The sequence below is a fragment of the Pangasianodon hypophthalmus genome, chromosome 8, assembly GCF_027358585.1.
Source record: "Pangasianodon hypophthalmus isolate fPanHyp1 chromosome 8, fPanHyp1.pri, whole genome shotgun sequence".
NCBI lineage: Eukaryota > Metazoa > Chordata > Actinopteri > Siluriformes > Pangasiidae > Pangasianodon > Pangasianodon hypophthalmus.
The window spans coordinates 24,993,804-25,013,622 of record NC_069717.1 but is presented as its reverse complement, the minus strand read 5'-3'; the positions used below and the strand labels follow the sequence as shown (position 1 = coordinate 25,013,622).

The following is a 19,819-nucleotide window of genomic DNA, read 5'->3' as shown; positions in this document are numbered from 1 at the left end:
AGCCATTTTAATAAACACTGAAGCACATTCAGGAATCAAAGCCATCAGCACAGGACATTACAAAATGCGGTCTTTTTCATTATATTATACACACTCTCAGGAACATTTCATAGTACATATAATGATACCTACACAGTAAGGTCTTTCTAGCAGTTGTCACATGACATGATGATTTATTTTTTCAAGCAAAAATCCACCAGTCGTGATGAATTACATTAGTCCCATGTATCACAAAGCATGTTGACAACAAATGGTGTTTCATCATTCATGCATACATCCAAATTTTACACAGAGGGGTCAAAGAAATAACAGAATGATGCATATTTATAATTAGTTAACGTGAGATCTGCAGTACACAAGAGATCAGAATGTGCTCATATTTGACAAAACCTTAAATGAACAACCAAAGTTTGTGCACAATATATTTTATATCTATATGGATTTTGAGATTATATGTTTTGTACAATTTCACTATGTATTGTATAAATGTCTTTTGAATTTTGCTGACATAATGAGTACTATGAGGCTGTAAAGACACACACACACACACACACACACTTGCACTACTATACTTCTGATAATATATACACTACAGTGGTGTAGCCAGGAATTAATTTCAGGGGAGGACAAGGAAATGTACAATTGAATTGATAACAGTGTGCTCATGTATTTTGGGTGGATGCCAGACAACATTAGGAGCGGTGATGGTATTCAGAATTATAGAAAAAGCACCATCCACCGTCATCCAACCTTGGCCTATATATTAATAACCTTCATATATCTTTATGACAGTTCTACTGAAAATGATTAAAGTGACATTCTAGTAATAGGGGGAAATTATATCTGAGCTTTTTCTCTTCCTGCAGTAAACCTCCCGTACCTCATCGACACTGCTTTCCCAGAGCTCAGAGAGTAATGTTATTCATTAATGTCAGTTTTTCCGTCATGGTGCTGTGCAGTTTGTTCTATCAAGTCTCAAGATACGGGATCTGGGAAGTATCCCAGGAATAATCCAGAGAAGTTTGAAAACATTTGGGTAGAGGTTTGTACTTTTTTTTTTTTTTTTTTTACATACATTTAGTGTAGTGTAGCTTGCTGGTAGATTACAAACAGAAATAGGAACAATCCTGATTGGTTCCTCCTGCACTGTATGTGTGTAAACCAGCTGTAAATAACCATTTGGAACTGTCATAAAATATTTCAGGGGAGTTCAAACCTAAAATCCCCTCCAAGTACACCACTGACACTGTATTACTGACACTATAAATCTCTCTAGTTTCACCTGGACCTTAAACATAACCAGAACCTAACAGTCAAAATTGAAACTTTATAGACATTAAATGCAGAGCTAAAATCTAATATCTATCAACAGCTTGATGTTGAAATTATTAGGGTTGAACAATGCATTATATCAGGAGAATTCATCGAGAAAACACACGCTTGGTGTGTTATGGTACAAAAAAAGGAGATATCTTTTTATTCACATTCAGTCTTTACACCTCAGAAGTATAGCAACACACACACACACACACACACACACCTATGTATGCACACAAAAAGACTGAGCCAGATCAAATGAGATATTTGTCCATGACAAGCAGACACATAAATTATTAATGCGCAGAAATATTTCAGAGCACTACAATGAAATATGAAATAGAACTGAACTGAAATAATGATCTTTCACTCACTCACGTTAAGTGAATTATATCACACACACACAAACACACAAACCATTTGCTCCTCTCCTGAGCCGGTCTAAAATCTATACGTATGTCTGATAGATGATATATGAAGAGTATAGAAAATGGCAGTAGCGAGCTTCACATTAGGGCTGGGTGATATGCTGATATAATGACGATATCGTGATAAATTATGTCATGGTATATTACGATGATGACACGATTTTTAAAACATATTTTTATATAATTTTAAAAACTATTTTTAATAATTACAAACTGACGGGAAGAAGGTGGTTTGATGTAAAAATTTTGTTTGTTTAATCTTTTCAATTGTAAAAGTTACATTTTTTTCTTCTGTTCAGTATTAATTTTTTTATTTATCTTTATAAACACAATGTTATTTTTGTACACATGTAGTACCATCATTTAAAAATCTGGGTCTTTTTTTAGTGCAACACTACGGTTTTATTGGAAGTTCGTTAGCAAAGCTACGCAACACCGCAAAACATAAAACGTATCGTAGAAATGTCTTTGAGAAACGTGCTATGATACTTGTGTCATATCGGCCACAAAAACTGGCACTTTCTACTTCTAGGCAGCTTCTTTTTTTAATTATGTATTACATTCAGTTTAATATTACATAAATTATATGACATTCAATATAACACAACTACTGTATGTAATAACTGATCCAGGAATCTAGTCATATGGTAGCTATACTGTTGTTGCTGTTGTTCCTCTTTTGGCTGCTCCCATTAGGGGTCGCCACAGAGGATCATTGGTCCCCGTATTTGATTTGGCACAGTTTTTGCGCTGGATGCCCTTGCTGACGCAACCCTCCCCAATTTTAGCCAGGCTTGGGACCAGCACTGAGAGCGCACTGTTGCACGCAACCCCAGTGGCTGGGGTCGGTTCCCTGGTCGGGAAATGAACCCAGGCCGCAGCGGTGAGAGCGCTGTGGCCTAACCACTAGTCCTCCAGGGACCCATGCTAGCTATATTGTAGCATTCGTAAATTTGCAAAAGCATCTGTAAACCAAGTTCATTCCTCTTCAGTAACCACTTTATCAGGGTCAGGGTGGATCTGGAACCTATCCTGGGAACGTGGTGGTCTCAAGTGGGGTGCGTGGACCAGGGCCGTATTTTTTGGCAGGGCCCGTGTGTGAGGGAATGTGGCTTGTGGGTGGTTTGTGCATAAAAATAAGCTGAACATATAACTGAACATAACCAGCGCATGAATGACAGTTTGGCAAATTACGGACTGCATACCATTTAAAAACAATCTTAGCTGGCAGCTGCGCCAGATCGACCACAGAGATTTGTGATGAAAACAGTGGGCAGATTTCAAATTGAAATTCACACACACACACGTACACACAAAGACACCAAAAAAGTATGGATAATGATCAATAATGTAGGTTTAAATGGTGAATTAATCATGAGAGTGAACAGGTGTATATATGACTAGGATTAAAGACCCTTGATAGGGTATACTGTGTTGTATTTTCTCCAATAGTTCTATAACATTTAGGTTTAAGCACTATAAAGGCAATTACAATTGAGTACAAATAAAATATACTTCACATACAGCAGAGCAGCCAGCAGGCAATTACTGATATCAATGTTTCTTTTTATCGACAACTCATTCTCTATGATCAATAATACAATAATCTGATAAACGCTCTAACAGATCTGCTATGTTTTTGTTTATAGTTGCCACTGGCAAAAAAAAAAAGAAAATCCCCCACTCCATTTAACATATACACGTCTCCCTCTTCTCTCTGGCTGGCAAACTGCACTCTGAGTAAGATTACTGCTGGTTGTACAATGGAAAATAAAAATCATACACAAAATGCTCAAATTTGACCTGGGTTACCGCCCATTTTGCCCTTCCTCTGAGCTCTGGTCTGCCTGGGAACTTAATGAATGAGGCAAGAATACACTCTGGATGGGACACCAGTCCACCGCAGTGCACCATGCATGCACTCACATTCACACACTCGGTCACACCGAGCTTTAATTTAGAGTAACCAGTCCACCTACTGGCATGTTTTGGGAGGTGGGAGACAACCGGAGCATCTGGAGAAAGCTCGGGATCGAACCCTGGAGCTGTGAGGCACCAAGAGTGCAGGAGAATGCCACTCCAACTGAACAGATTTCCATATTAAAATATACAGCTCTTTTTGTCTAAACATATCTAAAGTGCTGTTCTTGGATGTTAGCATGTTATAACTTGCATTACGTGAGTCACAATAAGCTTCCATGGTGTATATACTATGTATACTATGTATGTGTTTGGAGTGTGAGCTCACATTTTACAGCTTATTATTTTTAAACCATTATGACTTTCCAACCTGCAGATTATTATTAAATTTCCACTAATTTAATATTGCTAATTAATATTTTTCAAATATTAAATGTTTGCTTACCTGTCAAATAGGATTATTTTTTTGTCATTCAGCAGGGCCCTTCTTAGCATTAGAAATTTGCATGAACAATAATATGGATGCTGTGAAAGCAACAAGAAACACTGGGCCTCATTTAACAAACTGGATATGAATGAAATTATTCTTTTCATGAAAATCCAGTTAGCTTAGAAAAAAAAAAACATTTGCATCCTACGAGATCCCCTGTGTTTGTGTAAAGTTTATACAAGGAGACTCACTAATGTGAACTTCAGCTGATTGGCTTAGAATCCTACTGTTTAACTGGTGATGAGTTACTGCAATTTTATATAAACATTATGTTGTTAATTTAAATTGCTTATTTATTTCAATTGCACAAATGCACAAATTTGACGAACATTTTGTGACACTTGGTTGTTTCGTGTTAATGACTTGAAAGAAAGCATTCTAAAACAAATCCATAAATTAAGACAAAAAAATAAGCCTAGTTAGTCATTTAGGACAAAATGAATGGCGACCTATAAAGTGAGGATGAGTTAGTTTGTGTCTGTAGGAGCCAACATGCTGCATTACTGGAAGATTTATCGCATGCTGTGCTTAGGAGGTACTCTTTCACTGTTTAATCACCATTTTGTCATTTTCAGCTCTCTGAGCTTGAGTTTTGTGGACGTGGCTAAATGTAAACCAGCTGTGCCATGAACACGCTAGGTAATTTATGACTGGTTGATGTTTATCAACGTACACACGCAAGTACCAAGAAAATCAGTGTTACCGAAACATTAGTAAATCTGGCAGGAAGTCTTCGTTCGGTTTGGAAATATTTACACACAAAGTTACTAAAAGATTGATAAATGAGGCCCACTGCACATTGCCTTTATGGAAAACAGAATCCAAACTGAAATCTTTGTGTTGGAAGCTGTCTAACTAGCTACCTTTCCTCTTCTCCAGACTACTCAAAATCCTGCTCCATTACCACAAAACCCAGTGTGAATATTCAAGCAAATGTGATATAATATAATGCAAACAAATCAGATCTGGTCACCTTGCAATGTGGACACTCTGGACTCAATAAATAAATAAACAAGGGCTTTCACTATTTCAGCTTTCACTATCACTGAAGGAACAAACATAGAGCTGTTTTATTTTTGGGAACCAAATGTTATTACAGCATTAACTATCAGTCTATATTTATCAAAAATATTCTAATTACAGCTAACGGCATGCTTCGCTATTTACAGTTTAGCTTCACCTTTGACCTTGTGACCTAGGAGGCATCTACTGATCTACTAATCTGTGTGTGACAGTAGTGAATCACACACTGTGCAAAGTAAGAGAGGTGAAGCAGACCTAAAGGGAATTATTGTAGTTTTGAAGTAAAACAAACGTGGCTTGTGGTTACATTCACATTTTTAACATATTTGACCAAAGAAACACTGTGTTTTTCATCAAGGCTTTACATAAAGGCCTCTCTGAATTATTTTAGAAAGCTGCTTTGTTTACCTGACTTATGCAGAGAACTTCGTTTTGATGTTTAGCCCCACCCCCTAACTTAACACTGTCGCTTGCCAGTCAAGTAAAACTGACACAGTATCCGTTATTATGTGAACTCTTTCAAACGTCCCAACTTCAGTGTGCAAATTGTCTTTCCAGTATTAACACATCCTCTTCTTTGGTCCATTAATTTCCACCACTGGATGGCTTGAATGTGTTTTTCTTTCCTTTTTCTCGTAATGTTACTGTCTTCAGATGACGTACATGTTTCCATCAGTCGCATTGACTCACCCCAAGACTGAGAAGGAGCCCCTCCCCCTTCTTTAGTTTTTAGTATGTGTTCAAGATCATACATATATGCTGTGAATTTCTGAGGAACACGTGATACACAACCTATTTTAGTGTATGGTGCTCTACCTTGTGACTAGCGGGTGATAGTTACCTTTTTCAAGCCTTTATATACTTTTTTTTTTAAGTAATACCAAAGTTAGAGAGAAAGAAAAAATAATCTTCAATATTTGCACAGTGCCCTCAAATCAATCAAGGATACATTCTTTGAACATGAGGTCCGGTCAGTAATAATGCTGGTTTGCTACTAATCATCTTCAAATCCTACCCAGCAGTTGGATGATGATGATATATGAGCCTTGTTTAACAATGCAGTCCAATTCATGGGATCTGGTTCATAGCGATATGGACCCACTCTTGTTTTTCAAATGATAACTGAGCATATGTAGACATGCGCTTAAGCCAACAGGTGTAACTCAGTCTAATGAACATGTATGAGGTGCTTATTTACAAACACTCTTTCTCTTGCTGTTGCGGTGAGACGGTGATGCTGTCAGAGCCATTGCTGAGAACGGAGCCTTTCGTCACATCAGTGCTGACAGTAGACAGCGGGAAGCTCTCATAATTCTGCGGAACCCCCGAGCACCGGCACTGATACAGCAGCGACTTCAGCTCCTTCTGGAAGTTGTTGTTGAGAAAGCCGTAGATGATGGGGTTGACGCATGTTGAAGCCATCGCTGTGAGGTGACACACTGAAAAGACAGCGTCGTGGCACCACGTGAGGGCCTCGTGGTTCCAGTCGAAAATGGCGTTGAAGACGTTCAGCGGCAGCCAGCAGAGGGCGAACAGGGCCACGATGGAGGCTAGCATGGCGTTAATCCGCCTGGCATGTTTTGCATTTCGTTGTCGCGCGTCCCGTGTCCTCTCGATAATGTCTTTGCGGTGACTGAGGCGCAGAAAAATGCGCAAGTAGCAGACGCTGATGAGTGTAAGAGGCAGGCAGTATTGGAACACCAGCATTGATGTAGTGTATGCTAACCGGTTCACCTCCGATGGCCATTGTTCCATGCAGACCAGGTGATCATCTGAGGGATTCGTCGGAAGGCTGAGGTTGTGGGAGTTCAAGTCATCCAAGAAGGTGAAGGAAAGGTAGGGCAGTGAGATGAAGCATCCCATAATCCAGGTGACAGCCACAGCCAGGTACGAGTGTCCAAGCACCGGCTTCCAACCGGTAGGATGGATGATGAGCTGATGCCTCTCTAGTGTGATCAGCACCAAGGTGTAGATGGAGACCGTGATGGACAGACACTGGACGAATGATGTCAATTTGCAAAGAGCCACTCCTAGAATCCACCTGTCCATCAGCGTGTAGGTGATAGTGGTGGGCAGGCATATGAGGCACATGAGGATGTCGGAGCAGGAAAGGTTGGCGATGAAGACGTTAGTCACGTTGTGCATCTCCTTTTGGCGCAGGATAACCAGGACAAGGCAAGTGTTTCCCACCAGGCCCACAGCCAGCATGGTGCTGTAGGCCATGATCAGGAAGGTGGTGCCACCCAGAGAGAGTGAGCAAACCTCCACCTCCCACCCCAACCAGGGCTGCGTGCTGTTGTTAATGTGGGCACCCACCATCACCAACTGTTCATCCACACCACACACACTGATCCAAATCAAATACCAGACAGTATATGCAGTTCTCGTGATCTAATTTAATTTCAGTCTCCAAGACGTCTCATTTTGAAGTCCTTGAAATAACACTGGTGCAATCTGGAATAAAAGAAAAGATTATTAGCACATGCAGCAAAAGGTTGATCTATGACATGATTAAAGCGTGAGATCTCACTAACAGAGGAAGTCAGACAGGGACAGGAGATGTAGAGGTCATTAACCAGAGCAGGAAACTTGAAATACGACAGAATGATTCAAGAGCACTGTCTAGTTCACCCTTATGCTAAATTAAACTTGCAAAAGAATCAGACCTTTGCAGGATCTCAGGCACAATGTCTGACTCTTCTATTAATTTATACTTAATTCTTTTATTCGTCATATTGTAAAATACTTTTCCATTCCCACGATCTCATTTTCTCTATATATTTTGTCTCCCATAAGCCACTCCACGTTATTTTCCACCAAATACTTCAATGGTTCAGAAGTTGTTTTGTAATTTTCTCAACATCATAAACTAGACTTGACAGAATAACACCTTCTCTGGATGCGAGAATATCTTCTTATTACAATCTGTCTCCAAAACACTTGACAACTGAGACAGTAATCATCATTCAAACACTGCTTTGCATCGGATGTACATCAAATATCATTGTTGGAATCAAGACTGAGAACAACTTTATTTTGAACATACCCATAAATTTAGAAAAAAAGCACACTCTGGGGAGAGTACGTGGAGGGCTTACAGAAGATGATCTACAAATTCAGTAACACAACTCAATACTGGTTGCTGAGAATATGAAACTACTTGAATATAAATAACAATTTATTTTCCAAAGACACTGCAGTTTCAACAAATAAGTTCTGAAATAACTTAAGTTTGGGAGAAAGCCCAAGCCTATAAATTAGTCTAATAAAATTATATAGTCTAAATAGTTTATAAATTCCCATCTCGTATCTCTCTGGCTTCTATTAGTCACACAGTCAGACTTCACCCTTCTAGAGCAGAGGTATTCAACTACAATTTGTAAAGGTCTAGTTAGATAATATTCATTGCAACTAAGATAACAATGTTAAATTTTTACCTTTTAAAAACCTTATCAATTAACAATTTGTTCACGACTATAACGAAGACAATTCAAAGAGGCGCTTTATGTTACCCGTTTTGACTAGCGCCAAGGGCTCTGAACAGATGAGACACATTTGTTTTAATTTCGACACAGGAAAATTAAAAGCATACTTCATCATCTTTTTTTTTTTTTTTTTTTTTTTAAATAAGCCATGCCTTCAGTTCATCAAAATCTAAGAAAATCTATAAAACCCCTCCACTGAGCTAATGTCTCTAGCCTTGTAGCTAGGTTTTGGTTTGATGAGCTGCCTTCAGCTAAATAATGAATATAAATGCATGTGATGGTGAACAAGTTGCTGAACTGTGACCAGTTTTTTTTCATGCATTTATCTGCTCTGCTACAGTATTTTATTTATTTATTTATTGAGTATTAAATTCGGTCTGGTCAAATATTTTGCTGGGTCCCTCTGGACCACAGTCCATTAGTTGCCGACCCCTGCTCTTGAGAGTCTGGAACTTTTAGTCTCCAAATATGATCAAGAATCACCTACTTTTATAAGGTATCATTTACTTGCCACATACTGTGTATATCTTTTGACAATGGGAATTGTGTTACAGTGTTTAAAAGTTTGTGTTCCTGACAATATCCACTGCACAGAGGTGCGTTTACCTGGAAAAGCAAACAGCCAATCAGACTGCAATGAAGATTCTGAAGCTTGTGGCTAGAAAAGATATGGTCTGATGCTCTGAGAATCTAAGATTAGCTATTCGCTGGCTCCTACATATTTTTTTTCCAGTGTTGGGCTGGCGATCTAGCGTAAAGCAGATGGAATCCAGACCAAATTCTCATTGTGATCATTTTTACAGCCTAAATTACTCGCTATATCACTACTGAAAGTGTGGTCATGGAGATATTACATTTAAAGTGAAGAGTAGTGTTAGTGGTTGTAGGTTTTATTGCAACTTCATTTATGTGAAATCCAATTAAATCTTTTTCTTCTGATATCTCCTTAATAGTGTTAAGATCACATCTAGCCGTAACGAGAATTTTCCAATTAATGTAGCACTTAGCTCTTTTCAGGTTGCAGAGATTTTTCTTCTTGTTCTTTCACATTGTACAGATATGTACATAGGATAAGTTCAGTTGAAGGGAGAAAGATAATATCATAAATTATTAGGTACCGTCTGGAGGCATACAGCAGGGAGTGACGAGAGAGTCGTACAAAAGACACTAAATGTGATTTGCAACTTAATGTAGTTTCATATTCTTCAACCCATCAAGTATTCAGCTGAGAGAAATAGCAATGCCTTGATATCTTTTTTTTCTCCTCAGCCTTTCTTGCTGATACTACTTTTCAATCTCAGTTTTATGCCAGACATTTGATTAAAAAAACAATAATTACCAGTTGTCATTATAAATTCACAGGCCTGAGTTCGTTCACATTTCTAAAGAAACCACCCACCATACAGGACACCCAACATCCTACGAATTTTCATGCAAGCTTCAGAGAGCAGTCAGATATGAAGCTCAAATAGAGACCATGTTCATGAACATATGGCGGTTGTTACTGACTGCCTGGTCAGGGTTGCGGTGGTTTAAAGTCGGCTTTAACAACTAATTTCGTTAGAAAAAAAATCACAGGCACCAACAAGCCAAGCAGGCTATACTGAGATTGCTTTCAACACATACGGAAGTAAGGTTAGGAGTGAAATATAGTTCCCAAGAATCATGTTGCTACAATTAACAAGGGACAACATGAGACGTCAGACAAGAGGTCTTACACAGTGTAACAGTAACACAGAGTTAAAAAAAAAACAGAATCTAAACTACAAAATGGACAATATGGTAAACCAACTGTACTGTAAACATTAAGCACTACAGGAAAAATAAAAATAACTGCGTGAGAAGGATTAAAAACCCCACACACATCTTGAGTGATGTAGCTGAGTTTGAGGAACTGTCAGAGCCAGAATTCCTAGACCATGCTCACACTGCTGATATTTTGGTGTTTTCGGTGTTTCTGGGGCATAAAGTTAGGGTTCATATTTTAAATTAATTAATTCATTAAAAAAAAAAAAGCCTTCAGGTTTAGGCCACACCCACTTCAGGTTTAAATATGGATACAGATACAGATAAGTATTTTTGGAGCATTAGAGAGATACAGATACAGATAGTGTCATTGCATCACACCCTTATGCTTAATGCTTTCCACGATACAGACGTTATTATGAAAAATGGCCTGTTGGTTTGACTGTTTGTATATTTGGTCTCTATACCAGACTTTGCCCCCCCCCCAAGAATTGTAAAGTGACCTTGGGTTTGACTAAAGTGAACATTATATTTATAAAAGGAGATAATGAAAAAAAATTAATAGATGTCAGTAATTTTAAAATGTGCATAATAAGAGAGATGTTCTTTGCAAATAATAAAGCCTTCTCTCATTCTGTCTTGCTGTAGAGAAATGCTTTAACAAGTAGACGGGGGTACAGCTGTCCAATATTCCCAGCAATAATTCAATATGGAACTCATAACATGCGCTTGGTGATGAATGCATGAGCTGACATAAAAATGCATGGTTTGTCAAGCGAAATGACTTTACTGCTGCATATTTTTTAAAATCATTCAATTAAATCAGCAAATCTGAAAATGTAGATCAGCGTCAGCTGACATTAGTCATGCTGAAAGTCATTTTCCTATATGGTCATATTTTCATATAAAGAAATGGTGAATATTTTGTGTTCAATTTTTTCCACCTTCATTCAGATTTTAAATAACAGCAAACTGAAGATGGATCAATAAACTCAGGTTGATATGAGGCCTTGTATTATAGATTTGGAGTTTTCCTTGAGAATTCTTCTGTGTAAGTGTGACAGCTGTGAAGTCTGAAGCCGTGGATCGATAAGTTTAAACGTGTCACTCCTTATAATCAGTGAGGAGGGCCAGTTCATTCAGCTGGCACTCTGCTCTCTTTAATCTACTCTCTCACTCTTTCTCTCTAATCTCTCTCTACCTTTTGGAATGTAAAGACTTCCTTCTTTCTTGCCAAAGGTCATAGGTAATCAAATTAGTTAAAGGAGACCTGCAGTTCCCTGCCTCAGTTTAAGAGTAAATTAAACTCGAATTGTTTCTTGGGTAAAGAAAGTGCTTTGCAGTGCTATGCTAAAACATCGGCAGGTGATAAATCGTTTAGATTCGATGCTGGACGAGAATCTAAATTTATCCCAAATCCCAAATCTTCTCTGGATCCCTAAGGACGTCATCAAATTCTCTTGAAACGTCCACACACCTTGCCTTAATGAGATGGTGAGTCCTAAGCTCATGATTTATTGCCTTGCTTGTAGAGTCCTCGCTGAATTGGTGTCCAAATGACAAACAATGCATTGGAATTTGCATTTAAACTGACACCTTTTAGCCTTTTAGAGACAATCTGTGTGTGTGTGTGTGTGTGTGTGTGTGTGTGTGTAAGAGAAAAAGAGAGATAACTCAAATACATCCCCTCAGGACTGGACAATGCTAAAGGCATTCATAATGTAACATTTCCCAAGCCAGTGTGTGCAACACCAAAATTAATTCATTACATTAACACCCTGATGATAATAACGATAATTATCTTCGATGAATTATTCATAAAATTACTCTGCAAAAATTTACACTCACCATCCACTTTAATAGGAACATCTGTACACCTGCACATTATTTCATCAGCTGATCGTGTGGCAGCGGCACAATGCATAAATCATGTGGGTCAAGAGCTTCGATTAATGTTCACCTCAAACATCAGAATGGCAAAAAATGTGATCTCAGTGACTTTAACCGTGGCATGGTTGGTGGGGTCAGATGGGCTGGTTTAAGTGTTTTGGAAACTGCTGATCTCCTGGCATCTGAAAAAAAAACATTGCCTGGTCTTTTTCAAATCTTCAGTTGTACAGTTTTGGTGAGTCTGTGCCCACTAAAGCCTCCGATTCCTGTTCTTGGCTGACAGAAGCGTAATCTGATGAGGGGTTCTGCTGTTGTAGCCCATCTTCCTCAAGCTTTACCATGTTGTGCATTCTGAGATGCTTTTCTGCTCACCACGCTTGTAAAGAGTGGTTACTTGAGTTACCATAGCCTTCCTGTCACCTCCAACCAGTCTGGCTTTTCTCCTCTGATCTCTCTCTTCAACAAGGCATTTCCATCTTCAGACACTCACTGGATGTTTTTTGACTCTAGACACTCCTGTGTGAAAATCCCAGGAGATCAGCAGTTTCTGAAATACTCTAACCAGCTCATCTGGCACCACCAACCACACCATGGTCAAAGTCACTGAGATCACATTTTCCCCCATTTTGATGTTTGATGTGAACGTTTACTGAAGCTCTTGACCTGTGTCTGCATGATTTTAGGCATTGTGCTGCTGCTACACGATTGGCTGATTGGATAATTGCATGACTCAGCAAGTGTAAAAGTGTTCCTAAAGTGTCTAGTGAGTGTATATTTAAAAGTTAATTCTATTAGTTACACTTTTTAATTGTGAAAATGAATCCTTTCTGCTTGACTAATGTGTAAAAGTGAGCCCCATCTCTAAAACAAGGCCTGATGCTAACAGTAATGCTAATGAGTATCACCATTCCAATATGAAGAGCAGATGGAACAAAATGCATACATTTGGAACAAATGAGGAAATTTTCTGATCCGTCTTCTCTGAGAGAGTTAAATTCATGACATCACTGGTGCATTTCCGTAGAAAAGCGAAACGTCTATCAGGCAGTAGATAACAAGATTAACAAGCACACTGGCTGCGAGTGAATCCAGTAAAAATCCATCAAACTCAAGAAGCTCATCCAAACGTGAGGACGATAAGCCTGAAATGTCGCTCATTTCTCTTGTTATGTCTAAGCACAATCCTCGACTTAAAAAATAAACCTGTAACACTGGAGGTAAAGGGGCCAAAGATGTATGACTCAATGTCTGGGAAAAGGTCCATGCCATGCTATTTATTACAGTATAACATGACTAAACCACAGCCAGAATCAATGGATTTTCCCTGAGGCCTGTCAGGTATGCTTACTGAGTTGCCAACAATAACGTGTCATCTGAGGCAATTGATTCGGCGTGTATGGACAGATGATTATTTCTACTAGTAAAACAGAATGCTTACCAAAAAAAAAACATGGTGACAGAAGCATCAAGACATTTATCCATTTATCTTCATCAAGAAAACCAGATCCTATGAATATGCAAATTTAAAATGCCCCAAACGTATATGCCCCACCCCCTTCTCCTGGTAAACTGATGTTCAGCACTTGCATATACGAACATGATTGGCTGTAAAAACATGTGTAACTGTCTTCTGTTTTCTATGTTTTATTGAACATTTTTGGAAGGAGTCTCCAGTATCAGCTCTTTGTAACAGCTGAGGTAAAGCTGTAATGCTTTCCACCATGATAAATTCTTCAGGGCAGAGCACTTTGCGTTTTTTTTTTTTTTTTTTTACTTCAAAAGAGAGATTGTGATTGAGGGAATGACTGTTTATAGCTGCTATAATGTAAGTGATAACTGGAACTATCTTGTCTCCTGGACATTCCACAACATTAAATCAACTAAAAATGGTTAAAACATATGATGTGCCATTCTTTAATAAGTGAAAAACTGTTCTGTTATAAGAAGAATAAAACAATGTGGCACATGGTGTTATTAGAAAATAGTCAACTTCAGGGTGGGAAAAGCAACTCTGTTTTGTGTTGGGTTGCATAACACCACCCTGTCACTGATTACTTTCCTATAGCATGTCCCCAAGTGTTTTATACCTTACATAACACTTGCCTCTCATATTTATAATACTTACTGAAAAGGTTCTATTACAAAAGAGAATTTATGTACTTGAAAAGAAGAAGAAGAAGTTGGGTTTTAGGTACCAAACATTGTGTGTGTGTGTGTGTGTGTGTGTGTGTGTGGGCATGTTTTTTACATCTTGATAGGGACCAAATGTGACCAAAATATAGGAATATCTGAGAGATTCAACCTTGTGGGGACACAATTATATATATATATATATATATATATATATATATATATATATATATATATATATATATATTTTTTTTTTTTTTTTTTTTTTTTTTTACTGAAACTGCAATTTTTATTTAAAAAACTTATATAGCCAAAATTTTTACTTTTGGTTACTGAAGTTAAGGTTTGGGTTACATTTAAGTGTAGCATAGCATTAATTAGCTGCATTAATAGCAATAGAAGGTCCTCACAAGACAAACGCGAGTGTGTGTGTATGCATGACATGCACTGGCTCTGTGTTTTTTGTCTCTATATATTGGAAATGCAAATAGCAAACACATTTCTGATAAATGCAGCATGTCGCAAACACTCCGCAGTAAAATTCGCATTTTTCTCTTTATAGCTGCCATAAAGCACAGAAGCCTTCATATATAAAGTGTTTTTTTAAATTATAGCAATGGCTGGAATGACTGCAGATTGTTTAATGAGCTTATAAGCCATCGCTGCTGTTGACTGTGTCCATCGCTGAAAAAGTCAAGAGTCAGCATCAATGCAAAGCACAAAGTAGGAGGTAATGAACAGTACCACTGTGAGTTGAAGGATTGAGACACATTACTGGTAATGTGTTGTGTTTGATTAGCTGAATCCATGCAAGCAGATCTGCCAAATAGAAAGCCAAGAAAGCCTAGAAACGAGCTGTTTCATATTTTCATTTTTTTTTTTTTTTTTGTCCTGTTCTCAGCCTGACAAGAACAAATCGTAAGTCACACATGTCTCCCATAAATCTTTTTGCAGGCAGGAAGTGATGTGTTGGGGTTCATTTTGTCAAACTCATGCTTTGCTTTTTTTTCCCCTAAGGACACTACAAACCAAATAAACAGACTGCAGCCTTTGTAAAAAAAAAAGATGCAATTTCATATCATAACAATGACTTTTTTTTTATTAGAGTTTATATTATTGTTACAGTACTGTTCAGTGTCATCATTTCTAGCATGATATACATGAGACACTACTTCACTTACAACCAGTTTAAATCCGAAAACACAGCTCAAACATTTAGCTCTTAGAAGAAAAATTGGTTTTGTTAGTGCAATTTAACCACAGTAATGACTTCTTGCAATACACAAACAGCATGGTATTCAAACAATCAAGTACATTTGTAAGCAAATAGAGCCAACTAGAGTCAAAGTTCTGTCTGATATGTTTTTCACACTTTCAGGAAGTTTTCATACAATGACCAAAACTATGCCTTTATTCAAAACTGTTGTTTCCTGTTTTCGGGACATACTTTTTGAAGCCCCAGAATGTAACTTTGGTTTGTTATTAACTGGACAAAATTGTTAGGGACATTTTGCCAAAATACATCATTCAACTTGACCATAGAAGGCAAGAACAAGAGCCAAATCTGACCTAAAGCTACAAGCAACACTCGATCTTAGCCAAACTTTTAGAGAAATGGCGAAAAAGCCCTCTCTGTTTTCAATCAAAGCAAAAATAAGACCACATGCAAACCATGTTGTCCAACCACAGCGAGAAGATAAGTGTTGTTTTGTACCAAGAGGTTTATCATCCATATTTGTATAATTATGCTTTCAAAAAGTTTCAGCTCACGCTAAAACACAAAGACAATATGACGACACTTCCATTGAGCATGCACCAATTGCACGATCTACACTCTTAGAAAAGAGGTTCCATGTTCTTGAGACACCCTTATTGGTTCTTTCTAGATGCTACAATAATGGGTTTCTCCTTCACAAAAGATCACAAGTAGGAATTCTTTAGAGAGACAGAACCCTAAACCACTTCCACCAAGTTATTTGATGTGTAGAATGTGGACCCTGTCTCAGTGCTCAGTGCTCGCAGAATTGAAGTGCTCTCATGTGACACAGTATATCTGTGCACATACTTCACTGCTCTGCAATCGTGAAAAACTTTTGTGTACCTTTTCACGGCATCTTGCACTCATTTTTTAATGACCACACTCGGCCACACTCACACTCTGTATTAAAGTTACTGTCTAAATGCCTAACAATGATTTATCGGGTTAATTGTATTGTAGGAAGATTCAGTAGTATTGTCTCTTGAGATCCACAGAGCACAGTTTGCAGTCTGCTTTACTCTGATAGTCATCATTAATCAAAAAATACATCCAGATCGCCATCCATGCATCACTAAATGTAATTATATTCCAAACTATAAATATGAACACAAAACTTTGCTTTGTGGAGTCAAAAGCTTTCTGAGCCATCATCAAAATAGATACTGTATATTTCTGTGGTTCAGATAAAGAGGAAGGATTTACTACTTCTTTTTGGTGATCACCACCAATTACATTCACTCCATCCAAATCCATATCTTGGTCCTAACCAAAAAGCAGAATTTATAGCCGTTAGTCAATGAATGGATCCCCAGTCGGACCGAAAGTAAATATATTATTACATCTCATCCTTTCCAAAGCTGAGTTTCCTTTCTTCCATCAATTTGTCACACCTAACCTATGAGTCACACCTAACCACATCGTACACCAAGGAGATTTTCAACTGAATGATAAAACACCACTTTTTCACCTTCGACAGAAATGTCACTAAAGGCCTAAAGAGCCCTGCACTCCCCACACTATTACGCTTAATCCATTGAAAAGCCTGCTTTATAGGTTCAGATTTAAGCCTTGGCCCCACCATTGCCCTCTTGACATCCGGCCTTGGCTCCCTTATGAGAAAATAAAAATAAATAGATTTTAGGAGCTGCTGCATTTGATCATGCACACAAAAGGATAAAAGAAGTAATTCTGAGAATGATGCAAGGGCATATGTCCACACCTGTTAATGTGTGATAAGCAACGCCAGTTCAAACAGATCTATCAGTGCATAAGGTGTACAAAGAGAGCTCGCAGAGATTTTTTTAAAATGTATCTTGGCAGGTAAATAACTGTAATGAAGCCATATGTCCAGTGTAACAATAACAAGAGGCAAATTGACTTGGTACATTTTGCTTTATCTTCTGCGGTTCTAGTCAAGACGGCTGATGGTTGCTTCCTGAAGCATACATCAAATTTTGTTTTCAGTTTTATGTGGCGCAGCATGGCATGATTTGCTTGGCTGTGTGTGTGTGTGTGTGTGTGTGTGTGAGTGTGTGTGTGTTGGTTTGGCTGTTTATAACAAGCCGAGATGCTGCGTGAAATGATGCTCCTGTCAAACACTGTCTCTCTCACTTTCTTCCACAAGGACGTGTGAAGGCATCAAGTGTGAATCAAAGCCTGTGCTGCTGCATCACTGACACCCTCAAACTTCTCATTCTCGCCTTAATGACTGCTTTCGTTAGCTGTTTTCTGTATGTGGAGGGAATAATGCAGGGGCAAACAAAACAAAAGCACTCTGAAAACTGGAACCTATAATGACAAAGCCATTTGTATATATGTGTATGTGTGTGTATATGTGTGTTAGGATATATATGAGTCCTATTCATCAGCAACACATGCAATCGATTGCTACAGCAAAGTATGAATTTGTGCTCATTTTTAAGCTATGCATTTGATAAATTTGTAAATTAAGGGTGGATGGGGATTTTTTATGCAGTCGTCCATGGATGCATGTCCATATCACCCAGGTAAATGATGCAAGCTAACATAAAATATAACATGACCACCCATCTGTACTGTATGCAAAGCAAAAGAAACACATTAGGTTTTATAATTGCACAAATTAAGCCTGAGAGTTGTGCACTGATTTTTTTTCCATTAGTAGCGTTTACCAAGCAATTTAATTTTTATTTTAATTGTGATGTAAAACTTCATATTTTAGACATCAGATGAGGTGTTACATTTGCGCGCGACCAAATCCCATTTCTGTCATCTGTCAGATTTCTGCATGAATTCCAAAACACATGCACCCTGTAAAGCCACAAATCGCTGCTAAAACATCATCAGTGTCCGTGTTCTGTGCGCAGAGGAGCATCTAACCGGCACATCTTTAAAAAAAACAAATAATCTCTCCTTATCTGTCAGAAACGCACGCGCTCCCGTGCACCGTTTTACCGACAGAAAAACTATCATCATTCTGTGGCCTGTCTGTAGACCAATTTTATATACATATATATATAAAAAAAAAAAGATTCATTCCCATTGCCTTACCATTCACCTCTCGGACAGGTAGTCACTGCTCTCTCCTCTGTGTCCTGGGCTTTTCGCAGCAGCGCGCGCTCGAAACGGAAAGCGCTTTATCAAGAGATTCGACAACGAATCGTTTAGGTTTGAACGACTCCTTTTAAAAGAGTCATTCCGGTGAATCGATTCTCAGGCACTAACGAATCAACGTCGGCTCTTTTTTTTTTTCTTTTTAATTTCCTGGTCGCATATGTGGTCTTTGAACTGTAGGTGTCAAAATTACAGCCTACACAATACTTCTAACTCATATAGGCTAGTTAGATTGAAACTGATTTATTAGAAAGAATCGAATCAATAAGAGGAGTCATTAATGGTCATTATTGCAACCTGGTGAAGGAGGAAGCCTGAACTGAGCAGCTGTGTTGTTGTTTTTTTTTTTTTTTGTTAATTGGAAATGATCTGTCTCACTCTGAGCAATCTGTCTCACAGCTGCATCATGCATGTTGTCCTGATGCCTACTGCCCTGATGGCTCACTTGTATGTCCCAAACCTCATACTACCATAATAAACACAGAGTGTCCCAAAAGTCTCCATACACAGGGGACTATGTTTGACAGCACCATGTTGTTTGTGCCTTCATGAGTGGACGTCCCATTCTCGGTTGGTCCGCAACACTTCCAGTCTTTATGAATTTGTTAATAAGTTTGGCAACAGCGTTGTGTGTGATGTGCTTGTCATGTTTCCTGATAAAGTCACAACCTTGTGACAGCTTCCTGATCCAGCCATGAGAATGATTTCAATACGTTCTTCTTTGGTCAAAGGCATTCTTAAAGATTATCTGAAAAAAAAAACTAAATATGAAAAATTTTGGAAGACAGTATGAAGACCTTGGGGACATCCTGTATTATGTAATAAACCTCATGAGTAAGGAATGAAAGACTTGGGTGTGTGCTGTTTTGGAAAATAATTAAAAATCTTTGGTGATGTCATGCATTACCACCTTGAAGTCGATTATTTACCAATAACAGCCTGTCCAGAAGAGTTTTATGCCGCTTATATCAGAGCAATTTGCCAATGATTGCAGTTTATAATAATTAAAGAATGACACATCATTTTTTAAAAATCTATT

General features: G+C 38.2%; 1 protein-coding gene across 1 annotated transcript; it reads right to left on the bottom strand.

The window, feature by feature from the left end:
• npy8br (neuropeptide Y receptor Y8b) lies at window positions 1-18,858 on the bottom strand. Its single transcript, XM_026925610.3, has 2 exons — window positions 18,718-18,858; window positions 1-7,632 (listed from the first exon to the last, which is right to left on the bottom strand). Exon 2 carries the CDS (start codon window positions 7,495-7,497, stop codon window positions 6,373-6,375), a length of 1,125 nt encoding a protein of 374 aa, XP_026781411.1. The 5' UTR covers window positions 7,498-7,632; window positions 18,718-18,858; the 3' UTR covers window positions 1-6,372.
• Between the last annotated feature and the right edge of the window lie 961 nt (window positions 18,859-19,819).